Genomic DNA, 25,448 nt, shown 5'->3' on the forward strand with positions numbered 1-25,448 from the left:
TAGGGTTTGGTTCATAACAGGTTTTGGATCATAACAAGTTTTTGTTCATAAAAGTTATGGATACCAAACGTGAGAATGAGCTATTAATGATCGATATTCATGACCCTAAACTTATATGTAATGCTTGGTTTAGGTAATATTATGTTTTCAACATTTTTAGGGTTTTGGGCAGGAACTCGATGAGTTGGGAGCTCCCACTCGTCGAGTAGAGATCAATTTGGACGCGGAATGAATGGTCTACTCGACGAGTTGGAAGGCCCCAACTCGACGAGTAGACACTGGAAAGGAAAACCCTAATTTTTAGGGTTTGTACCCTTTTTAAAGGCCTTAAGCCTCACTTGTAGCCTCCCTTATCACCCCCATTGTCCATAGAAACCCTAAATCATGTCTCATCTTCCATTTTGAGTGTGTGACGGCTTAAGGAGTGCCTTTTTGGTGTTTATGTGAAGAAGCTTGAAGTGGTTGGTGCATAGCTGAAGGGAGAGGTTGTGGATCCGGTGTTTACTCTGTTGTGGCAACCATTTTAAGGTATAGAAACCTTGACCTTCCATTGCTTAGATCGTCTTCTATGAAAGTTTATGGCCATTATTAGCTTAGTTTGGGACCATATTGGGATTTGAGCATGTTATGGAGATATGGTTTCAGATCTGGACACCTCTAGACCTCCATGGACATAAAGTTGCTCACTTTATCTAGTCCTAGCCCTTCTCCATGCCCTAAACCTTGTATAAACCTTAGTTTTGAGTGTTTAAGCCTCTTAAGGCCTTGCATGCACGTAAAGTTGGCAACTTTACGTGGTAACTACACCCTAGGGGGCTGGATCTGTAGTTTGGAGCCTTGAATCCCACTGAAAGGACTGAACATGAAAAGGGCAGAAGGGACTCGACGAGTTGGTTAGCCAATTCGATGAGTCAGGCAGGGTTTACCTGTTTTCTTGATCCTGAGTGATCTCGACGAGCTAATTAGGGTTTCAGTCTAGAGTTTTTGGTTTAGAGTTTTCGGCCTCTTGAACACTGAAGAACTCAACAAGTTACTTAGGTAACTCGGCGAGTTGACTCGGGACTTCAGTTTTATGGACTCTGAAGGAACTCAACAAGTTGCTAGATACACTCGATGAGTTGGGGTCAACATGGACTATTGACCTTGACTTTGACCAAGAGTGGACTAGGTTGACCTTTTAATATTTTAGGCCTCTTTGGACAGTGGGCTTTATGGGTTAGGTCCATGATGGATTTGGGCCTTATTGGGCCTCTGTGGGCCAATTATAAACTAGATTTATGGACACTATAGTGTTGGACTTTTGTTTTGGGCGTGGGCTTCAGTGTTGGATCATATTGGGCCAGGGGTAGAATGGTAATTTTACCCCATGTATAGATTAAGGGATATAGCACGGAACCCAATTGCTAATTGGGTATATTGATTGGTAGTGACAGCTCGAGAAGTTGGCGGGACAACAACTAAGGAATTCATGTATGAAGCTTCTACATTCAAGGTAAGTCTCTTCATCATACCAATGGGTCTAAGGCACCAAGGCCGGCCCATTACATTCTATGTGCGTGCTAGTTGATTATGTGATATGTAGTATGCTAGTTATATCTATGATACTTGCATGGAAGACCTCAGGGGGTTCCCGGGGTACTTAGGTATAAGACCTTGGAGGGTTTCCACGACATCTTCGGAAAAGACCTTGGGGGGTTCCCGAGGCACTTAGGTGTAAGACCTTGGAGGGGTTCCCTTGCATCTTAGGTAAAGACCTCGGGGGGGGGGGGGGGGGGGGGGTTCCGAGGCATTAGGGTATAAGACCCTGGAGGGTTTCCAGGGCATCCATAGTAAAGACCTCGGAGGGTTCCCGAGGCATTGGGCTAAGACCATGTGGGGGTTCCCATGGCACTCAGAGTAAGACCCTGGAGGGTTTCCAGGGCATCCTTATATGTTTATATGTATGGTTTATATGTTAGTTATTGAAGACCATGTGGGGGTTCCCATGGCAATGGGCTAAGACCATGAGGGGATTCCTATGACACTCGGAGTAAGACCTTAAAGGGTTTCCATGGCTTCCCTATATGTTTATATGCATGGCTTATGCGATTGATATGGTTTATGTGATTAAGTGGTTTATGTGGGGTATGCTCTGGGGAACTCACTAAGATTTGTTCTTACAATTTTGTTTATAGTTTCAGGTATCATCGGTTTGGAAAGGAAATCCCCGGCTTGATCGCAGCGCACACACCCGTGTTTTCCGCATTATGTGTTTTTAGGATGTAACTTTGATAAATGTTTTAATTAAGTTATGTTTTTGGAATGATTGGATGAAGTAGCATTTGTGTTTAACTATAATGCAAAAATGAAACTTTTACCCTTGGTTTTTGGGGTATTACATTATAATCTATAACTTATGATGCGAGATGTTTCATACCATCCAAAGTTTGGATCTTTGTAATTTTTAAAGTAAATATAATATACAAATTTGGATCTTGGTAAATATTTGAAGTAAATATGATTATGTTTCAATACTATACGATATAGAAGATGCAACTTTTGATCTAAATATGATACACAATGTCTATAATCTAGAAGATAATATGAATCATAAATTTTGGATCATGCATATTAATAATTGAAATTTATGATCCTATATTTACAATCCAAAAGTTATGATGCATAATGTTGTCTATGATCCAAAAGTATAAGATATAAAAGTTTTACCTTTACCGTTACTGAAGTATTTAACTGAAGTACTTTTATAATAAGAAAGCAATAATGATCTATCTATTTATAAATTATGATTCAAAGCAATATGATCGAAAAAAACATAATTAAATTTAAAATACATAATTGTATGATGCTAAAAAAATTGATCCAAAATGAAATGATGCAATTTTTTACAATTTATAATTGTAAGATTCAAAAGTTTTTTGATGCAAGAAAACATGATCCGTCTTTTTTTGATTCAAAATTTCGTTATGATCAATAATATTATATATTTTATATCATAAAGTTTTATGATCCATCAATATTTTCGAATTTTTGTATTAAAAGAGTAACTTTTGAGACTTAACAAAATTCAAAAACAACAAAAACAAACAAACAACAAAATAATGTATATTAGCAAACAATCAAGAAAACCCATTATAAACCAAAAGGTACTAATTTTTTAGCACACAATCAAGAAAACATGATCTAAATTTTTTATTCAAAAGTTTTTTGATGCACGAAAACATGATCTCATTTTTATGATTCAAATTTTCTTTATAATCCATACATATTATATGTATATATATTTTATATCATAAAGTTGTATGATCCAACAATATATTATCCAACTTTTGTATTAAAGAGTAAATATGAGACTTAACAAAATTCCAAAACAACAAAACAATACATATTAGCACACAATAAAGAAAACCCATTAGAAACCTAAAATTATTAAAATCTAACAATATGTCTGAACAAAGTTCTTTACAACTAAACAAAGATATAAACATAACATTTTTTTGAAGCACGTCACACCCATCATTCATAACTTGCAACTAACAACAAAACATACATCATATACTTTGAATCATAAAACTTATTTTTTTTTTTTGCATATTTTGGATCATAGAACATAAAAATAAAATACAAAAAATAGATAAAGCTGATGAATATGATAGTAAGATTAACAAAATAAAATATTATAAAGGTCTATAAACACATTCAATCATAAGTGTTCTAAAAAGATTTAATGTTCAAGTGGAGGAACCAAAAACATTCAAAAACTACATCAAAGACATAAAAACATTGTTCAAATACATAGGTATTCCATGGAAACAACTACCTAATTGTCTCAACCATACCATATATATTATCCAAATTCTCAAGGCTATAAATGACTTTCTTGAATATTTTTTTTTTACTTTTTAAGATTTGAGACTTTTTTTGTGGATTCTTTGTATGGCCACACTTCTTTCTTCCTCTTCAGTAATTATGTACTAACAACAAAATAAAAAAATAAAAAAAAAACTATTCAAACAAAGCAATAACAACTATGATCTAATTTTCTAAGCACATTATACTTTGCTAGTATTAACTAAAATTTTTCAGACAAATACTAAGAATAACATGATAATAGATCTAGATCATGACAATACCATAAGAATTTTGCATCATCAAAATAATATTAGTAATGTGATTTTATATAATAATATGAGTATAATTATTTGCAATATTTAAAATTCAATAATTATATAAAATAGAAATCATTAACCATTTCACAAGTCTTTATACTTTCAAAGTACAATGGTGTAATAGCAAGAACTTAAAGTAGGATGCTACAATGAACAAATAAGTGAAAATACATTGCTATTTCTTGCATTCAACCCTTTCATTTATTATGATAAACATTAAATTGTAGATTTCAAGTAATGGCAAGAGAGATGCAACAAGCCTTGTATAAAATGGGATTTCCATTAACAAAAAAAAACAATTATGAAAGTAGGATGCTACCAGTAAACTAATAAATGTAAGTATATTACTATGTTTGATACTTTCATCCTTTATTTTAGTGGATTCAAATTTTTATCGAATGATTTTTAAATAAATCAAATCACGATTCAATATGATTTTCAAGGTTATTATAAGGTATAGTTCCTTTCATGTTAATAGTATATTTGTTAGTAGTAATCCCATCAATTATGTGTATATTATCATGTTATCTTCACCTTGAACTATAACATAATGGTATTTTAGTTTCTAAATGTATCTAGCACTCATTAAATCTATAATCACAAATTTCTATCTTAACATTTTAACTAAATTTATGATACAAGATCTATTTGACCTCAACATCAATACACTTTGTATTCCATATTAAGATGGTATCTGACATTTTTATAACAAATTAATTTTAAGGAAAAACCAATGGTTGTTTTCATAAGAAACTACATCAGTACTTATCATATATATAAACAAATGAAAAGAAAACCAAAATCTTTAAGAATTCAAAATTTCCAATATGTTGTTTCTTTGAGACATTATATCGAACAACTAATGAGCATCATTATATTAAGCTTCAGTTTGATGCATTTATCTAACTTCTTTATCCAGAAAGTTGTTCAAAACTCAAAAACTGAAAAGAATTGATATGAATTTCATAAATATTAAATATTAAATCAACAAGAAGATGGGTTCAAATTGTTACACCCTGGTTTTGCCAACATATCACATTACAAACTCAAAAAATTGAACTAATAAAACATAAGCACAATAATAGAGTTTTGTTACCTGCTCTCATGATAAATCTGTATGTTAAATCCAATCTTAAATAGTAATATTCTCTCTTGGATGAAAGATTGCAAATTTGTAAACTTTATTAGGGTTTTGATGCAACTTTGGATGGACAGTTGAACCAAAATAAAGCTAAACCATGGAGATTCAAAGGCGATTTTAAGAATCTACATAGATTTCTGAAGCGATTGATGCTTGAATGATGATCGAGAATGGAGAATGGAGAATGGAGAAGAAGAGAGTAGAACGAAGGATTTTCAGCTTAAATGTAGATGGAAACGTGAATGAGGGTTTCACTTGCGTATTTTACCAAATTGCTCTAAAGTATTTTACCCTTTTAGGAAAAGCATTAGAAGTTCATCATAATTTCCAAAATGCCACCAAAATTTTGAATTAAAAAATAAATAATTCCAATTAATCCCAACCACTCATTTTTCAAAGGGAATGATCCAAATTTTTTCTAGCAATTGAAACTAATTTGGCATTTTTGTTAATTAAGGAAGATTTTTTAGGGTTTTGTATTTTTGGTAAATGTTTTATTTTCCCTATATATAGTCATTAGCTTAGCTTGCGATGTAAGTTTTTTCCTGAAAATGTTTCTCTGTACGTCAATTTCCAAATCAATAAGATACAAAAACTTTGACAGATTAGTTGCAACTTTATGATGATTGATTCATGATTGTTCTTTAGATTCCGCATTCGTCATCTCGTTTTTCAACTATATATATATATATATATATATATATATATATATATATATATATATATATATATATATATATATATATATATATATCCCATATCACATAACTAAATAAATCTTCATTTTCAAACGTCTCTAAATATTTGATCTATAAAATTAAAAATCAGTGCCACATCACATAACTAAATAAATCATCATTTTCAAATGTCTCTAAAATCCAACATCAAATAATAAAATCAAGTTTAAAAGCTCATGATTTTCCCTCTATTTTTTATCGAAGCAAGAGTTTAGGCTAGTGACATTGTGAAGGCGGCGACGTTGTCCTCCGTCCCAAACAACGAAGACGATGGTGGTCCATGGCAAATGACGACGACGCTACGATAGAAGAAGGAGAAGGTCTGATGAGTAGCCTTTGCTGAAGTCTGAGATTCAATGATATATTTTGCTGGTTTAGCATTTAAAAGTGTATGTAATGAGAGAGAGAACACTAATTTTTCTTTTTTTAGTTATTGTAATTAAAAAAAATAGAAAATATAAATATAAATAACAAAATCGTTATTTTTAAAAAAATCAAACCAAATTGGACAAAACTTGAAAAAAACAAAAATTTTAGTTCGGTGGTGTTAATTCAAAAATTGTTTGGACTAAAATGAGAATTTTTAAACAACCCAGAGGACCTTTTTACAATTTAATCTTTGTAAATCTGTAACTATTATATCTATATATAGTTTATTGAGATCGAGATGTATTACTCTTTCTTTTTAAATTTCCGTTTGCATTCCAAGAAGTTGACTTTTGTCGCCAATTTTGCTGCTGTAAGATTGTGTTGTAGACGAAGGGACTGGGAAGGGATTCGATTTGGTCATCCTCATAGTCTTCACAAAATCGATCCATAAGGGTGGGAGTTTGGTTGCGTAATCTTCATTTTATGAACCAGTGAACAGTCTATCGAGATTTCATCTAAATCGCAGGACATCGGCCACCACAACATCGAAAATGTTTGCAAATCAGCAGTTAATCGTTCTTTATAAAGCATTAGGATTTATTCGATTTCCTGGTATTAATTTCTATTCGATTTCCTAGTACTCATCAAAAAACGATATTGCAAGGTTAGCATCTCTTTACCTGTAATTTTGCATATCGAAATTTCCGAACATGTTCTTCTCTGTGCGTGTTTGTTACTCTATTGTGGTTCATGAATTTTTTTCGCATCTCAATTGGTGAACTGCAGTTATAACTTTTGATTTCAATTTCAAGTTTAACGTCTAATATGATCAACCAACCTGTAATGTATCTTTGATAAATTGGGATTTTCAGTGGTATGTTTGTTAGTAATGGGATTAGAAATTTCAAATTAAAACCAAAAACAAATGTGTGGAGGCCAATGGTTTTGGGGACCTTTTGTTTGTGGCTAATCTCTATGTCCAATGTCATAGTTTATTAGTTTGTTAGCTACTTAGGTTAGTGTTGTATCTGTTATCTTGTACCTTCCCAACTTGCTGGTTCTTTGTGTTTGATATATTCTAGCCCGTTAATGATTTTGATTTATAATTTTTGGGAAAGAAATTGATTTTGGTTCATGATTTTGATGTTCATCTTGTTTAAGATTTCTACTGTTTTTTGCTATAAGTCTGCATGCAACCCTTCATTATAAACCCTTTAATTTCATTTTGATGTCTAATAATCACTCAAGTGTTTGACCATTCTGAATTTTGGGTTTCCAAAGTACCAATTCCGTTGAAATTAGTTGTATGTTTGGGGTTTTGGGTTTCCAAAGTACCAATCACTCAAGGGGTTATTTTATGCCATACTGGTGTTTTGAAGATGTAGGTTGTGCAGGATCCCATATTATGTGGCATAGGGTTTAAGGCCATACTTTGGGAAATAAAAGGAAGACAAATGAGTAAAATCTTGTAAAAAGTTAGGATAAATCTTCCTTTCCCTGACTTTCTATGTTAAGTTTGGTTTTTTTTTTTGTTATATTTTATTGGGAATTTATTTTTATGCTGTCCCTGACGAAAATTTCTTGTTCCGCCCTTGGTTTGTTAATCTTTTTGGCTTTATATATCATCAGTGAAACTGAAACCTCATCATCCTTGTGCCTTTGCAGTTGTTATAATCTGTCAGGAACAAACAAATCATGTCGTTCCTGGAAAAGTTTGCTCACTTAAGAATTCCACTGGAAGAGATAAGAGGAGCAACAAACAACTTTGCTGCAAAATATTTAATTGGGCGTGGTGGTTCTGGAAAGATCTACAAAGGAGTGCTCATCCGGCCAGGAGGCTCTGTCAGGGTCGCATTCAAGTGGCTTGATAGAGCATTCGTCCAAGGATCATCAGACTTCTGGAACGAGATTATCCTTCTTTCTGAATGTAGACATGAAAATATCATAAACTTTGTTGGCTTCTGTGACGAGGGGAACGAGATGATCCTTGTCTACGAGTTTGCAAGAAACGGAAGCCTCGAACTACATTTACGTAGCGCTGACCTCACTTGGTTGAAGCGCCTCCAAATTTGCCTTGGTGCAGCTCGTGGCTTAAGTTATCTTCATAACCAACAGAGAATCATTCATCGTGACTTGAAGAGCGCACATATTCTATTAGACCAAAATTGGCATGCAAAGATAGCTGATTTTCGGTTATCCAAATTAGGTCCGGCAAATATGATGAATACTTTCCTTTTTACCGATATGGTTGGTACACTCGGCTACATGGATCCTCTGTACATTGAAACTGGTCTTCTAACAAAAGAGTCAGACATTTACTCTTTTGGGATTGTATTAATGGAAGTTCTTTGTGGGAGACTGGTAAATGAAGAGGGGAAAATGGTACGCCGCCATTATGAAGAAAGAAAACTCACCGAAATCATAGATCCAATTCTAAGAAAACAAATGAGCGCAGATTCCTTGAATGTTTTTTCGGCTATTGCATATCAATGCCTGAAAACAGAACACAAGGAACGCCCATCGATCATTGACGTTGTGGAAAAGCTTGAGCAGGTTTTGGAACTTGAACCAAAATTTGAGGAGGCGTTAGCACATCAACAAGTAAGTTACTATATTACTTACACATTTTCGGTTATTATTTCATCAATAATTCATTTAAACATCTATATATGCACATTGTAAATGACCACATGCAAAATTTTATTATGGGGAGTCACAGGTGTAAAATTGCGAACTACCATGTAAACCTTAACAAACTATTCAAAATCTTTAAACGTAAAAATGTGAAGAAAAGAGAAAGTATAACTAAACACTAAGATTGTGTTGAGTAAGATTATTAAAGTAGGTTATAAAGTTTGCTTTTAAAATAATATTTAAGATAACTTCTTAATAATTTTATTATATTTTTTTCCACAAGTTTGCAAATACATCTTACATGCTCATTTTTCACTAAAAATATACATATAAACATATAATAGTTTTTGTTTTAGGGGAGACCAAACCTTTTTGTTGTGATGTTGTTTATTTTAATTTTTTTAACACCCTTACCAAATAAAAATATAATAAGAGATCAAAATAACGCATATAGAAATATAAAATAACGCATATTATAGTTTTTGTCCCTGTGGAATTGGGCAGTCTACCTGCTTAGTCCCTATAAAGAATTTTTAACTCGGAACATCCATGTGGTACGTATTTGTTGCGTTTTTGGTCCCTAATCGATATAAAAAGACTAATTTACCCTTAAAATATTTTTAACCTTTTAATATTATTTATTTATTAAGAAAAATAATGAATTATGTGGGTCCCAACTACCCCTTCACGTCCTTGTCCTCCGCCCTCCCCCTTCTTGCTCTATAGTCTATACCAACATACCACCACCATTGATGAACCACCCTTACTCCTCCCCTTTTCTTGCTATATGCCTATCACAAGTCTCCACAGCTTCTAACAAACACCCGCATCTTCCCCTCCGTCGATTACATCTGATAAGCATAAGATCATTGGACCGGGATAATTTTAATTCGTCTATCTTATTATCTAATTTTTTCTTGATTACTTAGTTTATTAGCTACATCTTGTTTATTAGACACTAATATTTTTGCTAAAAGTTATATTTTCAACATATATACTAAACACAAGCTTAATCTACAAAGGAGTGCTCATCCGTACTTATATATGCTGAAAACTTTGTTAGAGTTTAAAATTTTCCCACATCCACACCGCTAAGTTTAAACTTTTGCATACTTTCATATTATTATTTATTTATATTTATTATACTTAGAAATGCAATGTTCTTCTACTTTTACACACTTATGAGTGTACCTCTAAGTTTAAACTTTTTCATACTTCATATTATTATTTCTACATGCAATTTTCTTCTACTTTTACACACTTATGAGTAGGGCTGGTCATGAGGATTTAAATATCATCAAAATGCCCTGAACGAGCCAGAAAAAATGACCCTTATCGCTATTATAAGTTTTTTATTTTTAAATAAATATATATACATATATAATAAAAAAAATTGGGCCCCCAAAAAAATTGGGTTCTATGCAGTTGCCCACTTTGTCTCTCCTTTCCTGCCCCCCATGCTTATGAGTGTGTGACTTGTATAGTTTCAAAACATTTGTAAACCTTAAAAATTTATATTTATTTTATATAGGACAAGAGTAATTACTCTATAAATGGTTAATATTGTATGCAATTTTCTTTAAATTGGCCCCAAGACACCCTGGTGTTTTCATTAAAAATCTTTTAGAGACCTAATGTAAAAGAAAAATACATGCAGTAAGAACATTAAAACCTTTGACAAAATTTTGATATACAAAAATAACACAAACAATCAATGAAAAGTAAAAAACACTAAAAGCCCGTTAGCCACAAGGCCCAAAAAATACTATCAAACATCTTGCACACCACTTTCAAACATGCCACCTCATTATTTGTAAAGGTTGCAATGCCAATCTATATCTATAGGGTCCATCTTTATAAAACTAAATTATTAGTTATTAGTAAAAGTTATATTTAATTATTAATATTGTATAAATATATTTATATACTTAGAAATATATAAATTCGAATCTAAATTATTAAATTTGTATGTTTAATGCATTAAATTAAATTAAATTAAGTATTTATTATTATTTAAATACTATATATTTTAGTAGTTGTTTATTAATTAAATTATAATCTATTGTATTCATGTTAATACTGTATTAAATATTAATTAACTATAAATAAAGAAAATATTTTTTTAAATTATAAAATGTTTCTTGACGTATCATCAGAGAGATCGTATATGAATGAAAATAGACACTACAATGAGAGTAATTATAAAAAGGGAAATTTCGTATATGGCTTCTTAAACATCAAAATATCATATATGCCCAATTTAATTTGTAATTATCATATTTTCTCAAACTTTTTTTTAAACATTTATAAAATAGTATAATCATTTTAAAAGCTTATTTTTTTATGAATTGACTATAATACCCTCTATAGAAATCTAAGTTCGAAATACCATATATATGATCATAAACTTCTAAATTATTATATATATAACCTGATTATTATTTTAATTTTAATAAACTCATAAATATCAACACATAAGATCGGACTCAAAACTCTAGCAAAAATCAAATTAAGCTATTTAAAAAGAATTAGAATCGTTTCTATTTTATCATTGCCTAAAATCACAAAAAGAATTTATGACACCAGAAAGGTTTATAAAACCAAAATGTTGTTTGCTTATGTTTCTATTTCAACCTTGATTTCGTAAAGTTGTTATTGGTTTCAAGATTTTTGGAGTATACGGTATTTAGGTTAGCTCCAAGTGAAAAGAGGGACATACATATACTCTCTCTCTCTCTCTCTATATATATATATATATATATATATATATATATATATATATATATATATATATATACTGACTTTTTTGTTTTGTCAATATTAGGTTGTAGATAATTTGAAAGACAGACGAGAAGGTGAAGAGGACTTCAAGGTAATGAAATTGAAATTTTAAACATAATTATAATAACTTGTTTTCTTCTTTCCTTCAAAATAGGTTAGCTCCAAGTGAAAAGAGGGACATACATATACTCTCTCTCTCTCTCTCTCTCTCTCTATATATATATATATATATATATATATATATATATATATATATATATATATATATATATATATATATACTGACTTTTTTGTTTTGTCAATATTAGGTTGTAGATAATTTGAAAGACAGACGAGAAGGTGAAGAGGACTTCAAGGTAATGAAATTGAAATTTTAAACATAATTATAATAACTTGTTTTCTTCTTTCCTTCAAAAATACTATAAGCGAAATTCTAAAAGTGAGGTGCCGGGTCCAAAACCAACATACTTCCTTGAACTTTGTCGTTTAACAATTTTCTTCTAACATGATAACTTTGAGGTAGGTGTGTTGTGAGGTTTCAAGGGTAACAAGCGCACTTGCACGCACACACAAACACATCACTACTAGAAAATCAACACCAACAACAATCATAACCCAACGGAAAATCATTAGCAGCAAAACAAGTTTAGTTTTTATTATGGAAAAATAGCTGCATACTTCTAGAATTTTGATACCAATCGGAGAGATGGGGTAGAGTTTATAAGAGACGTAACGCAAGGGGGTGATTATTAATTATTTAAAGTTGATTATAGACTTTATCTTTGTGATTAAGTTTCCTAGTATTGTGATTCTCGTTTATGTTTAAATAAGGGTTAGGGCCTGCTTGGGTGGAGGCATGAATTAAGTTCTTTCGTAGTCTTTCTGTTTGGAGATCCCTCCGAATCTCGAACTATCAGAACCCCATTGTTGATTTCCTCTAAGCATTAAGCTAATAGTAATTGGAGTTTTGATCCGGTTCTTATCAAATTTTAGTGAGATATTTAACAAATAATTATACATTACTAATTAGTAAAAATCTTAGTAAAAATATTGTTATGACAAAACTGTGGACAGTAAAATGATATTTTTTTACCGTCACTATTCTGGATGATATATTTGTCGTTGCACAACCGCTAAAAGTTTGTTGCCACTTTGTGGTTGGATTGAACCTTTTTCTTTTGTCAACAATCTGACATTAAGTTGCTGTTTTTTTTCGAAGCGAAAACAACTGAAGTTTACGAACCACATCTGCAACCCTCTGCAGTAGAAGATGTGGACCAAACGACTATAGTTTGTATAAAAAGTTTGTTTGTTTTTAACCTCTACAGACTGCTGCAATAAACTGAAATTAACTATATAATAGTTAAAAATAAATCTAAATAAAAAATTTATTTAGTTTAATCATATGCAAATCAGATATAAAGATCATTATGATGATATGAATTTTCAAGAGGTTTATATAAAAGAATTAAACATAATATTTTCTAAATAACAATAAATAAAATTGTTAATTTAGCTAAAAACATGTTCATTTTTGTTAAAATTTTGAAGATAGTGATTATTTTTCCGGTTAATTTCAATAAATTTAGTAATTTTAATGACTACCTTTATAATTTATGAATATCTGGTTATTGACAATATAACACAAAAAATATTTATATGAAATTTACCTAACGGATTTGAAATTATGTTAAATATGCTTCAATTGTTTATAATATTCTTCAAATATTATTAAAATAATAAACATATTGTTGAAAAAAAGTTTAAAACAAATCTAAGTTGAATAATATAACTTAAAGTAAGTAAGAAATGATTTGAAGAGGATGGTCCAGTGCTGCGTAGCATAGCACATGCGTAACAGTTTTTGAGTTAGAAGTCTTCCAAAAAACAAATAGCTGCAAAAGACCAAGTGTTACGCGTGTGCTACGCGGCGCAGTAAGAAGTGGTTTTTCCGAAAAAAACAAACAAACAAACAACACCTAAGTTTGAGTCATAATTAATTGCAAATTGTTTCATTTATCCCTTTTGTACAATGACCTTATTTTACAAAATAATATATTCACTTACAAATTATAATGTCATAATATAATATAGACAAAAATGCCAAAACGGTCCCTGGTATGCATTTTTTTCTAAGTTTTTGTCCAAACCCTGAATTTTTTGGATGGGTGGTCATTTTGAGGTAGTTTAGTGGCGTATTTGGTTCCTCCGAATACTTAAATGACTTTAATACCTTTGGGGTATATATTTTCCATTTTTTTTAAATCCAATACTTATTATTTTTTTAATAATTAAAAAATAAGATGGCCTCTCTCTCTCTCTCTCTCTCTCTCTCTCTCTCTTTCTCTCTCTCTCAAACACCCTTAGAATAACGACTCTCAAACCTGAACTACCATCCTCTACTATATTCAAAACTCATACACTAAATTCACTTTAAAACCCACCAGCAATCCTATTTTTGCAACCAAAGAACAATCCAGATCGATTTTTGTCTCTATAAGTTTGGTTGTGAAATCAGACATAGACATAAAATACACACACATGATCTAGATCTGGTGACTCTACCTTCGATCATCACCCCATGGTGACTCTACCTCCGATCTTCACCCTGCAAATTTCGTCTTTATCATAACACTCATAAGAACCTAATGTCTAGAGACCAAAATGACCCAGAAAATACAAGTAAAAGTACATAGAGAAGGTAGCACATTCTGAATCAAAATATGTAGATTTATGATCTTCTCATTGTTGTTGACTGTAGATCACCATCTCTCACCAGAAATCGCATACCGTTAAGGTTCATACTCGAAATAAGTATGTATGTGTGTGTTCATCCATTAAACCCATCCTCTACTTCTTCTTTATGGTTTTCTAGTCAACCACATGACCTCATATCATCTATTAAAGGAACAACAATGGTGAATTGCTGAAGGAAGCTCATTTCTGCAAGATTAATAACCTTGAAGATTTCTCAATTTCTGCAACATTAACAACCTCGATGTTACTCGATAGCGGAACTCTGTCGTCTTGTGTTTCCTCAAGGTCGTCGTATGTCGGCGGGAGCTCAAAACGAAGGGTGTTTTTTAAGTTGCTTCTTCTGTTAAATACATTAAATTCGTCGTAATCACGTCAAGGCCTCAAATTTTCGAAATAAATCTCTTCAAAGTTGATTATGTGCTTTTAATTTTGTGTGTGTTTGTATGTTTAATCCTCAGAAAATGGTTGTGATGGTGATAACATGTGAAGGGTTTGGAGTCTGAGTTGTAGGTGAAGGGTAGGGAGGAAGATGATGGTGGTGGGTGGTATTGTTTTTACCGCGCACGTGTGTATGTGTTAGTGAGAGATAGAGAGATAGAGAGAGAGAGAGAGAGAGATAGGAGGTGGGATCCTCTTAAGTTTTAATTATTAAAATAAATAAATAAGTATTAGATTTTAAAAAATTGAAAGAAAAATAGAAAATAAATACCCCAAGGGTATGGATGAACGTTGATACATTTTGATTGATTTGATTTTTTATTAATATACAAAAATAAAATAAGAATGGGAATAATAAGAATAATAAAATTAAATTAAAGTAAAATATCATATTGGTTGTAAAAATGAATTTAAAATGATTGGAAAAAAATTAAAATGATGGGATGTTTGAGTGATTAATGGGAATGTGGTGCATTTGGTAAAAGAATTGTTAAAAATGATTGATTATACCCAACTTAACTTTAGCTTTTTGTGAAATAAATAGCAATTAATTGCTATTTATATTAGGCCCGAAACCTAATGTTGTGAAGAATTAAAGTTTTTGAAAATGAAACAAAAAAACCTAAAAATGTAAAAGAATATGTTTTCTAGGAAGCCTAAAAATCAATCAACCTTATACTTCATAGAATGTAGGTAGGTTGGCCTTCGACTTTTCTTCGGTACCACCAATTACATGGCTTTGTCATGGGCAATACCGGGAAATCTGAAGTCGTGTCGGGTTAAAGGATCGCCGCTCCCTTCTTCTTCTCTTTTTTCTTGACTTTATTCGACCACTATATTTTAACCAAATTATTTTCTATATAAACCACTCTTAGCCTTTTCATAAATGTAATAAACTTTCTAAACATATATTTTTAAATTTTGTGGGATGAGAGAGTTTCATTGCATGCGCTTAGGGTTGGGAGGTAGGAAGTGAGATGAGAGATAAAAGATTGATGTGCAGCCTATGTGACGTTAGAGTTGGGACCAACACACCCTTATGCAAATTTCATTAGATTGCACAATATTCTAGTACGGTTAGAACCGATTAGCTTTTTTGTCCTCTGCTTGTGTGGCTTGTCGGACTTAAGGCATATGTTATATTAAAATAATTGCCGTTGAAAATTGATATTTCCATCAAATAAATAATTTCGAATTAATTATAAGAGTTTATGAATATTTATTAAAATCAATCTTTAATAAATAATTAATTTTATCAAGTTGTTGTTAGTATGACCCTTAATAATCATATATTATCTAGCAATATCATTCTATAATGATTCTTGGACATATAGATCTTTTATGTTCCACATAACATTTCTATATGTTGTTGGTACTCTTAGGTTATCTAAGAGTACACTAAAGTTATATATTGACTTGTGTATTCCATCAATGATGGGAAAATGCATCACGAATGCATAACCATACTTAACACCAAATCAGATAGGCATTTGAATAACTGACCCTACCCTAAAGCAATATTCAAACAAGAGCATGCAGAAGAGCTAAATCAAAGATTCTAAGCCTGTGTAATTCAAGTTATGTGCAACTTAAGGCATTCATTTTATAAGTTGCCAACATCAATCCTAATTGTTCACTTCTACCGGACATGCTATTGATCTATTGGCGTATAATAAGCATATGATGCATATAGCACATAAAACACATAATACATTTACTCTTATCCAGGTAGTTCTAGCATGCAGTTACATCTAATAGTTAAATTTTCTATCATGCATAATCAAATAACGGCACTTTAAAATCGACTTAGGTCATAGAACAATGTTCGTAATCCTAGAGCAACAATCAAACAAGAACATACAGTGTAACAAAGTTCACATTCCTAACCCAAATGTTTTTGATAATTATTTGTAGGAAAAAAGTTTTCTTTCAAAATGTGTCATTTGAAAAAATGTTTTAAAAATTTTGAGTTTTTGGTTTGAGTTCAGACACACAAATCCTTCAAACCATGTTCAGATACCAACTTATAACATTTCATTTTTTTAAAAATAACTAAAAAAATTAATGTGATTAAAACTCATCATAATTTAATTGACAAGTCCTTTGTAAATCTCATAAAACATAACTCGTTAGTTTACAAAGAAACAACTTTGAATAACTCAAGTATTAATCCAACATGAATATTTTTCTTAAATAATTATAATATTAAATCCTTTTCAAACTTCATTCAAAACATAAAAGCAGAAGTTGTAAATAGTCATAAAAGTCTTATACAATCTTGTGCGATCCTAGAGCAACAATCAAACAAGAACATGCAGTGTGACAAAGTTTACATTCCTAACCCAACTGTTTTTGATAATTATTTGTAGGAAAAAAGTTTTCTTTCAAAATGTGTCATTTGAAATTGTTTTGAAAATTTTGAGCTTTTGGTTTGAGTTCAGACACACACAATGTGTGTCTGAATACTTCAAACCATGTTCTGATACCAACTTATAACATTTCATTTTTTTAAAAATAACTAAAAAAATTAATTTGATTAAAATCATCATAATTTAATTGACAATTCCTTTGTAAATCTCATAAAACATAACTGGTTCGTTTACAAAGAAACAACTTTGAATAACTCAAGTATTAATCCAACATGAATATTTTTCTTAAATAATCATAATATTAAATCCTTTTCAAACTTCATTCAGAACATAAAAGCAGAAGTCGTAAATAGTCATAAAAGTCTTATACAATCTTGTGCGATAAACATGCACACGCACCAATACATACAAACATACATAAATAGATAATCAGATACATACACACATACATACATACATTCTGAATTCAAATGAATTATATTTACTCACTTTCTATGTGTTTGTTAGTTGTTACTTGTCAATAAGCAGCATGTTATAGTGAGGAGGATAGCGACCCCGATTGGAAATTGATTCCTTAAGCCATGTTTTGGACCGGATTTTTTGAGTTGTGTGTGATCTTGTGTATAGTAATATTACAATAACCAAGGAATTTTAACTTTTATTTTTTAAATTTCAACTTGGCAGGTGAAAACGATGGAACATATGAAGATCCCATTAAAAGATATAAAGTCAGCAACTCATGATTTTCATGAGCATTTTAAAATTGGAAGGGGTGGATTTGGGGAAGTATACAAAGCAGATCTCTTCCACTTCGATTTCAGAAAATACATTGCAGAGAATAGATTTCAAAGGCTTTCTTTGGCAGAACCCTCAGACTACCCAAAAAGACAAAGCACAGTTGCTATTAAGCGGTTAGATCGTAGATATGGACAAGGACCTGCACAGTTCTTGCAAGAACTCTCGATGCTTCCATATCTTACACACAAAAACCTTGTCACACTTGTTGGATTTTGTGATGAAGATCGTGAGAATATTCTTGTTTATGAGTATGCTCCAAATGGAAGCCTCCATGATCATATTCATAGTTCTAATACCACAAATAGTCATACATGGGCAAGACGTCTTCAGATTTGCCTCGATGCTGCCTCTGGGCTTGAGTTTCTCCATAATGGTATTGGAGAACATTATAGGATAATACATCGAGATATAAAGAGCTCCAACATTTTATTAGGCCAAAACTACATTGGTATGATTAGTGACTTTGGGTTGTCAAAAATTGGTCCTGCCAATCTAGAAGCCACCTTTGTGATGACTCAAGTTGCTGGCACACCACTATATATAGATCCACAATATCAAAAAACAGGTTTGCTAACAAAAGAGTCTGATATTTATTCGTTTGGGGTGGTTTTGTTTGAAGCATTGAGTGGAAGGTTGGTTCATTTCCAAAGGTCTAAAGATGACCCAGAATTTCTGCTCAAGATGGCTAAACGTTGCTTCGAGAAAAAAATTATCAATGAGATTATTGACTTGAAGTTCAAGAAAGAATTCGAGAAATCCGGCTCTCCCATTCTAGATGACGAAACCTGCCCAGATTCCATAAAGATATATGCATCAATTGCATATAAATGTTGCAATGAAAAACGAGAGGACCGTCCTATAATAGCTGAAGTCGTGAAAGAACTTGAGAAAGCATTGAAGTCTCATGTAAGTCATTAGTTTTATAAGAGCATCTCCAACCCACCCCATTCTCCATTTTCATCCCATTTTTGCCTCCATTATTCTCCAATCCCACCACATTTCTTACTCCAGTTTTGGGGAAATGAATAGTATTACTAAAAATATGGAGTAACACTATTCATTTCCCCAAAATCGGGTTGATGTTTCAATTATCGATTTAAATCCCTGACTTTTTATGTTTATACATTTCTAGTTTTTTTAATCTTCTAGTTATACATTAAATGTAATAATTAATATTTAAATATGTTAAATTATATTAATTAATCTTAAATATAAAGTTTAACTGACAGTTGACAAATTTTCGTCATTAAATTCATAATTATTTAAAATCCATATAATTATATGTAAACAATTTATTTTGTGATAACATAATTTACAATATTATTGTAATGAAGAAAAGATAGAATATATATATATATATATATATATATATATATATATATATATATATATATATATATATATATATATATATACTAGAAATTTACTTTTTAGGGTAACAAATGTGTAAAAAATGGATTAAGGTTGGCGATAAAACACTATTTACCCTATTTTTTGAGAAATAAATGGAGATGGGTTGGATATGGTTTAACAACTATTGATCTGTGAGATCAGTTAACAACTCTTGATCATAAATATAATTCATTTTATTAGTTTAGGTTCTATTTTTTTTTTGTGAGGATAAATTAACATGATAGTTATAACGAAAATAAAAGTAGAGGGTATTTGGCTAAGCCAATCGTATAAGATCCATCAAATGAAAAGTGGAATGGGCAATTATGCAGGTAAACCGGGTGGAGGCCTTTAGAATAACACTTGGCGACATTAGATCTGCTACAAATGACTTCCGTGATAAAATAGAGCAAGGACCAGTAGGCGAGGTGTACTGTGGAGAACTTCAGTACTTAAAGGGACATGGCACAGTTACCATAAAGCGGCTCTGTCCTTCAGTGGATTCTTCTGGAGAAGAATTTGTTAAGGATATTGCAAGGCTTTATAGTTATAGCCATGAGAATGTTGTTCCAGTTTTAGGATTTTGTGAAGAAGGGACTGAGAGGATCATTGTTCTTGAGCATATGGTTAAAGGAAGTTTAAAAGATCATCTAACCAACACTAGTCTGATGTGGAAACAACGACTCAAGATATGCATTGATGCTGCATATGGACTAGCTTACATTCATAGTCATGCTGATCAGACAGAACATATGATTCATGGCGACTTAAAAAGCAGTAGCATTCTACTTGGAGATGACTGGAAAGCTTCTATTTCTGATTTCATCGTTTTCAAAGGTGCAGGCACTTTAGGTTATCTTGATCCACTCTCTCCCAACACAAGTTCCCTTACACAGGAATCGGATGTTTATTCTTTTGGGGTTGTTTTATTTGAAATCTTATCTGGGAGATTGGCAACTGAAACGATTATATTTGATCAGCAACTGCCACTTGGTGAAGTCCCAAATGTTGAACCTCAACTTATAAACAGCGCAAGTGGTACAAGCAACGACAACGAGCCAGTGGCTTTTCTTGCAAATTGGGCATCAAAATGCTTCAAAAACAACAAAATAGAAGATATTATCTTTCATGCTATAAAGAAAGAAATTGAACCAATGTCCTTGGTGATATTTTCAACTATTGCAAACCAATGCTTGATGGAACAACGAACTGACCGCCCAACAATGACTAAGGTTGTAGAAGAACTTGAAAAAGCCCTTGATTGCCAAGTAAGTTCACTTAACGAGTAGATGAAGAACATATGGCTTAGGGTTAGAAAGGAGGGTTTCTCTAATAATATATTCTCACAACTGTAGTAATAAAAGTTGTAAGATTCAGAAATCTGCTATGAATGCAATTTTAACATTTTCATCTGTCACATATACCCAGGATGAGTGGGAATGGGAGCAAAAACTACCTACGGATTATAAAGAAATAATCCAGATGTCAAAACGTCCAGTGGCCTCTACAATCAGAAAGAAGGATATCCATTCCCTTCTGTCATCGGGAATGCTACTTCACAACGAAAAAGTAGAGTCCCTTAAATCGTTTATGTATCTTCAATTGATTGCTTTATGAACTATGCTTTCCATAAACAAATTAATTTTCACTCACTCGTTTTCCACTTTTTATTGTCTTTTACGCTAATAGTGGTTTTCAATAAGCATGGATGGAGCAAGAAATGAAATGGCATCTGCAAAAACATTTTCATACGGTGATGTTTCTTCTGTGAAGTGGAAATCCGTACAAAAATCAAGGTTCTATATATAAACTTTTTAGTCAAGTCGTTTTACTAAGAATCCTCTACTTGGTGTAGCCTTGTGGCATACAGCTATCTTTTATGAAATGAAACTTATAATACCCAGGGATTTTAATTAGTAGCAAATCTCATGAGGGCTAATTGGTTTGTAGTTTTTCTCATCTTTAAGGCAAATAATGTGATTGCTTTAAAAAAAAAAGGAAAATGAAATATATTTTCATGAGAATCATATATGGTAACATCTAACATGTACATTTTGAGGAACTACCAACACTTGTCCCTTTTTAAAATTTCCGTAGGAAAATGTGAATAATAAGAATGATCAATGGCTAGGAAAAAGGGTGGATTAATTGTATTATAAGATATATCAATATCATATAGAGTTGTTATATAGTTATATGCATGTGCAGATTCCCAAAGGTCGCAAGGATACCTGATATCTCAAATCTCAATATCGAAATTAAGATAAAAACTCAATTTCTAACTCCAGAGATGATGTATGGAGCTTACCTAGTGTTCAAGTTTTGTGATAAAAGAAAGGTTTCTAGCAGGCCGTTATACGTGAACCTAAAATATAAGAAGGCAGGTGAGACCTTAAGTGCATATTTTGCAGAGTGGGAAGTTGGAACCGAGTGGTTGAAAGTCAAACTGTTCCAATTTTCGAGTAATAATGGAAGTATCGATGTTGAGATTCTACTAGAAAGCTTGTCTCAGTATTATTGTGGCAGAGGGGCCATATATATTGAAGGCATAGAGTTTCAGGCCAGTCGAAGCGTAAGTTGAATAATGCATGCATCTTTCATGCATATATTTATGGAAAAGATATGTGAATATGTCATAACATGGTCATTTAACTGTGTATAGGTTGACTTTGAACACAATAACGAATTGAAGGATGGAACAAACAGTGAAGGAGTTTTGATCAATACACAGTTGGACATGGATTGGGTGGAAAAAATGTTATATCATTACGAAAAAATTATCAGGAGGTATGGGAAGAATGTCCATGTTGCCAATGGAATTGACAATAAAGAGGTGATGTATCGCCTTCTTTCTGAGGGAATTCATATTGACAATGGTGAAAAGGTCTGATTTCTTTTCTTTTTTATGCACAAAAACTAGGCAAACAGTACAAATTATCATTCCCCTACCACCAACTTAATTACTGTAGTATCATAATGACAAACTTGCAACTCTATGATGAACAGTTTTTCTCACTAAGCAAAGTGAACATGAAGAAATGCCACATGCTAAGGGCATCATCAGTTATATACAATTCCTTAAACTTAAAGTTCAGCAAGCCTCCAACTGGATTAAGGTTTGCTTTTTTTTGAACTGTCTTAATTACTCCTTTCATATCAAGTCATATTTATGTATATGCATGCGTACTTCAGGTTAAATATTTTTAACTATTTTTATTTGATATATATAGACCTAGAAAGAGAGATATAATTGTTAGCGTATATATTATGAAATGACTAATTAAAAGAGTTAATATAGGTGTAGATTTGCAAAGGTTGCAAAGATTCTGTCTCACCAGGATTTCCGTATCAAATGTGACATAGAGACACAAATGCTCTCATCAGATACAACCTACACTTGTTTCCTCGTGTTCAAACTTTCAAAAAAATGTTGTGGTCTCAAGTGCCCAGTGAAGGCTCGTGATTTAGTACCCCATAGAAAGGAAAGAACCAAAATCATTTCTTTCAGGTACCCAAGCAAAGTGAATTTGGACAAAATCAAATGGATTCCAAAACAGAGAGAAGATGGATGGATGGAGGTTATAGTGTGGGAATTTAAGGTTGATAACACGCATAATGATGAGTATATTCCTATGGATTTGAAAATGACATGTTTTGAAGGAAATATGTCTGGTCTTATTGTGTATGGAATTGAGTTCCGTCCTATAGCATAAGTGTATATTAAGTAACATTTATAAATGTTGCTCTAAGTGTATGGCAATCTGTTATTACATCTTTTGTACTTTTATATCAACTTAAAGGCTCTATAGAAGATATTTCCCCAATACTTCTTTTTATAAGAGGAAAAATTACAAAGTAAAAGAAAATACACACAAGAGCTACAACATTTGTTTTTCTGTTTATGTATATTGCATCAAAAGTTATAGGGATGCAATACCATTAAAACCAGAAAACATACTAGTAGAATAAATGTAATCCTAAAGTGGACATACATGATGATCATCATAGCTGGAGGAAGCAAAACAGCCATACCAACGATTTTCATATACCATGAACAAAGCCTTCATCAACCACTCCAAAAACAGGTTCGCGCTCTTAATTAGATCCCAGATGCTGACAAACGGATGAGTGTTAGCCAAAACTTTCAACCCACTTGTATACGATTAATATCTTTCATGGATAAGGTCATTAATTTTCAAAAGACTCTCTATCTGTATTCAAGACATTATTTAAAAAGGAAGGTTTTAACCAATGCTGGATTATATAGCTACTTGGAATTTGGTAATGAAAATGGTGCAAAAGATTTAGACTGTGAAGAGATAGAAGTTTGGTCCAGGTTCTGTTGATTATTCCCATGGAAAAGAGATTTCATTTATAATGACAAAGCTATTTGGCTTCCCATGCCTTGTCTTCCTTAATCTTTCCCATAGTTGTGGACAATTTGGTAAATTTCTCATTCCCTTTACTCTATCGATTCTGATGACCCTAATCTTTCTTTTGATCGTATCTGCACTCTCTTCCGGAATAAATTTTTATTGATTCTGTGATTAATATAGAGCTTGATGGGGCTAAGATTTAAGTTTTGTATCAAAGAATCAAAAGAGCAAAAGAAATTTTCAATTTTCGGCGGAAATGGAAAATGAAATCGCTTCTGGAGTCGATTTTAGATCCTGTTGGTCAAACATAAATTCCGATCATGATTCCTTTGACTCTGACGAGCTTTATCAAGATGAAGCTGTTCAAAAACATGGTTGTATCTATTCCCTGGTCGTCACCCTTGAAATTCACATTCCCGTCAATCCTCTAGGCGGTGCCTCTGCCGCAGATGCGCCCCTCTGGCAGTTAACACTCTGGCCCTCCCAATATGTCTTTTACTTCATAATCGGTCTTGTATTTGTCGTATTCCTCGACGTGTTTTGGGCTCTTGGAATGCTTACTTTTGCACTAGGCAGCCCATGAGCCTAGTAATGAGCATCCCATCTGCTCCAAGTTAAGGTGCACAATACAAACTGGTTTTTTGACAACCAAACCGAGAAAACCAAAACCGGTTTTGAAATATCCGAACTGGTTAGAACTGAATTGTCGGTTTGTAACACCCGATTGAAGGTATTTTTCATTTTTTTACCTTTGGTATGTAAATACTTTGCATATTTGCTTCCTAGGGGGCAGTTTTGCCATTTTCGGAAATTTCGGACTACGCGGGGCGTACGCATCTAGGGAGCAAACCCTAAATTTTAGGGTTTGGACCCTATTTAAGCAACATTATGACCCATGATCCTCTCATTTCTTAGGCTCCATTTCCCTTTGAGTCCCATTTCAAAACCCTAGCCCCTCTTGAGGAGATTTGACCATCTTGTTTGTGTTTTTAGAGTGTGTTGGTGAGATTTGATGAAGAAGAGCTTAGAAGAAGGAGCCTTGTTCAAAAGAGAACTTGTAGATCCAAACTTTACACACAATTTACAGCTTCAACGAGGTATAATGGTCGGCGTCTTCTTTATTATGCATGGTGGGCTTGTGGTTGAGTCCAGATTGAGGGATTTGGGAACTCGAAGCATGACCTGAACACATGTTGGATGCAAGTTTTGGCTTAGGAGGCGTGGGGTTGTGATGGTTAGGGTATGGTAAGGTCATGGGTGGTGATCATGGTTAGTTGGAAGTGTTGTAAGACTGCGATGGGATCGTAGCATCCACCAGTTCGAGGTGAACTATCGTTGGAGGTGGTCATGAGTGTAAAAGGAGAATTAGTTCGTACCTTGGGCACGCTAGTCAAGATTGCTGATGAGTATTTCTCTGTATAGGATGAGGACCATTGGAGTCTGAGGTGGAGTCGGGCCTGTATAGCTCTAGATGGGTGGGACCCGTGGGT

The 25,448-nt window shown here is 32.5% G+C and overlaps 1 protein-coding gene and 1 long non-coding RNA gene across 3 annotated transcripts; one reads left to right on the forward strand and one right to left on the reverse strand.

The window, feature by feature from the left end:
* Positions 1-3,396: 3,396 nt before the first annotated feature.
* On the reverse strand, positions 3,397-5,556 carry LOC145044995 (uncharacterized). Its single transcript, XR_013681752.1, has 2 exons — positions 5,263-5,556; positions 3,397-3,971 (listed from the first exon to the last, which is right to left on the reverse strand). It is a non-coding gene; the product is annotated as an uncharacterized LOC145044995 (long non-coding RNA).
* Positions 5,557-6,738: 1,182 nt separating this feature from the next.
* Positions 6,739-23,406, forward strand: LOC145044924 (uncharacterized). Of its 2 annotated transcripts, XM_078993280.1 has the most exons (12): positions 6,739-7,077; positions 8,079-9,014; positions 11,872-11,919; positions 12,137-12,184; positions 18,077-19,096; positions 19,915-20,850; positions 21,011-21,151; positions 21,272-21,378; positions 21,791-22,154; positions 22,245-22,466; positions 22,589-22,698; positions 22,881-23,406. In XM_078993280.1, exons 2-12 carry the CDS (start codon positions 8,109-8,111, stop codon positions 23,293-23,295), a joined length of 4,317 nt encoding a protein of 1,438 aa, XP_078849406.1. In that variant the 5' UTR covers positions 6,739-7,077; positions 8,079-8,108; the 3' UTR covers positions 23,296-23,406. The 2 variants fall into 2 exon arrangements, with proteins under 2 accessions (XP_078849406.1, XP_078849405.1); XM_078993279.1 differs by having other exon boundaries at positions 6,739-9,014.
* Positions 23,407-25,448: the final 2,042 nt, after the last annotated feature.

This window comes from Lactuca saligna, chromosome 5 (genome assembly GCF_052625555.1).
Source record: "Lactuca saligna cultivar CGN05327 chromosome 5, ASM5262555v1, whole genome shotgun sequence".
In the NCBI taxonomy this organism is placed as follows: domain Eukaryota; kingdom Viridiplantae; phylum Streptophyta; class Magnoliopsida; order Asterales; family Asteraceae; genus Lactuca; species Lactuca saligna.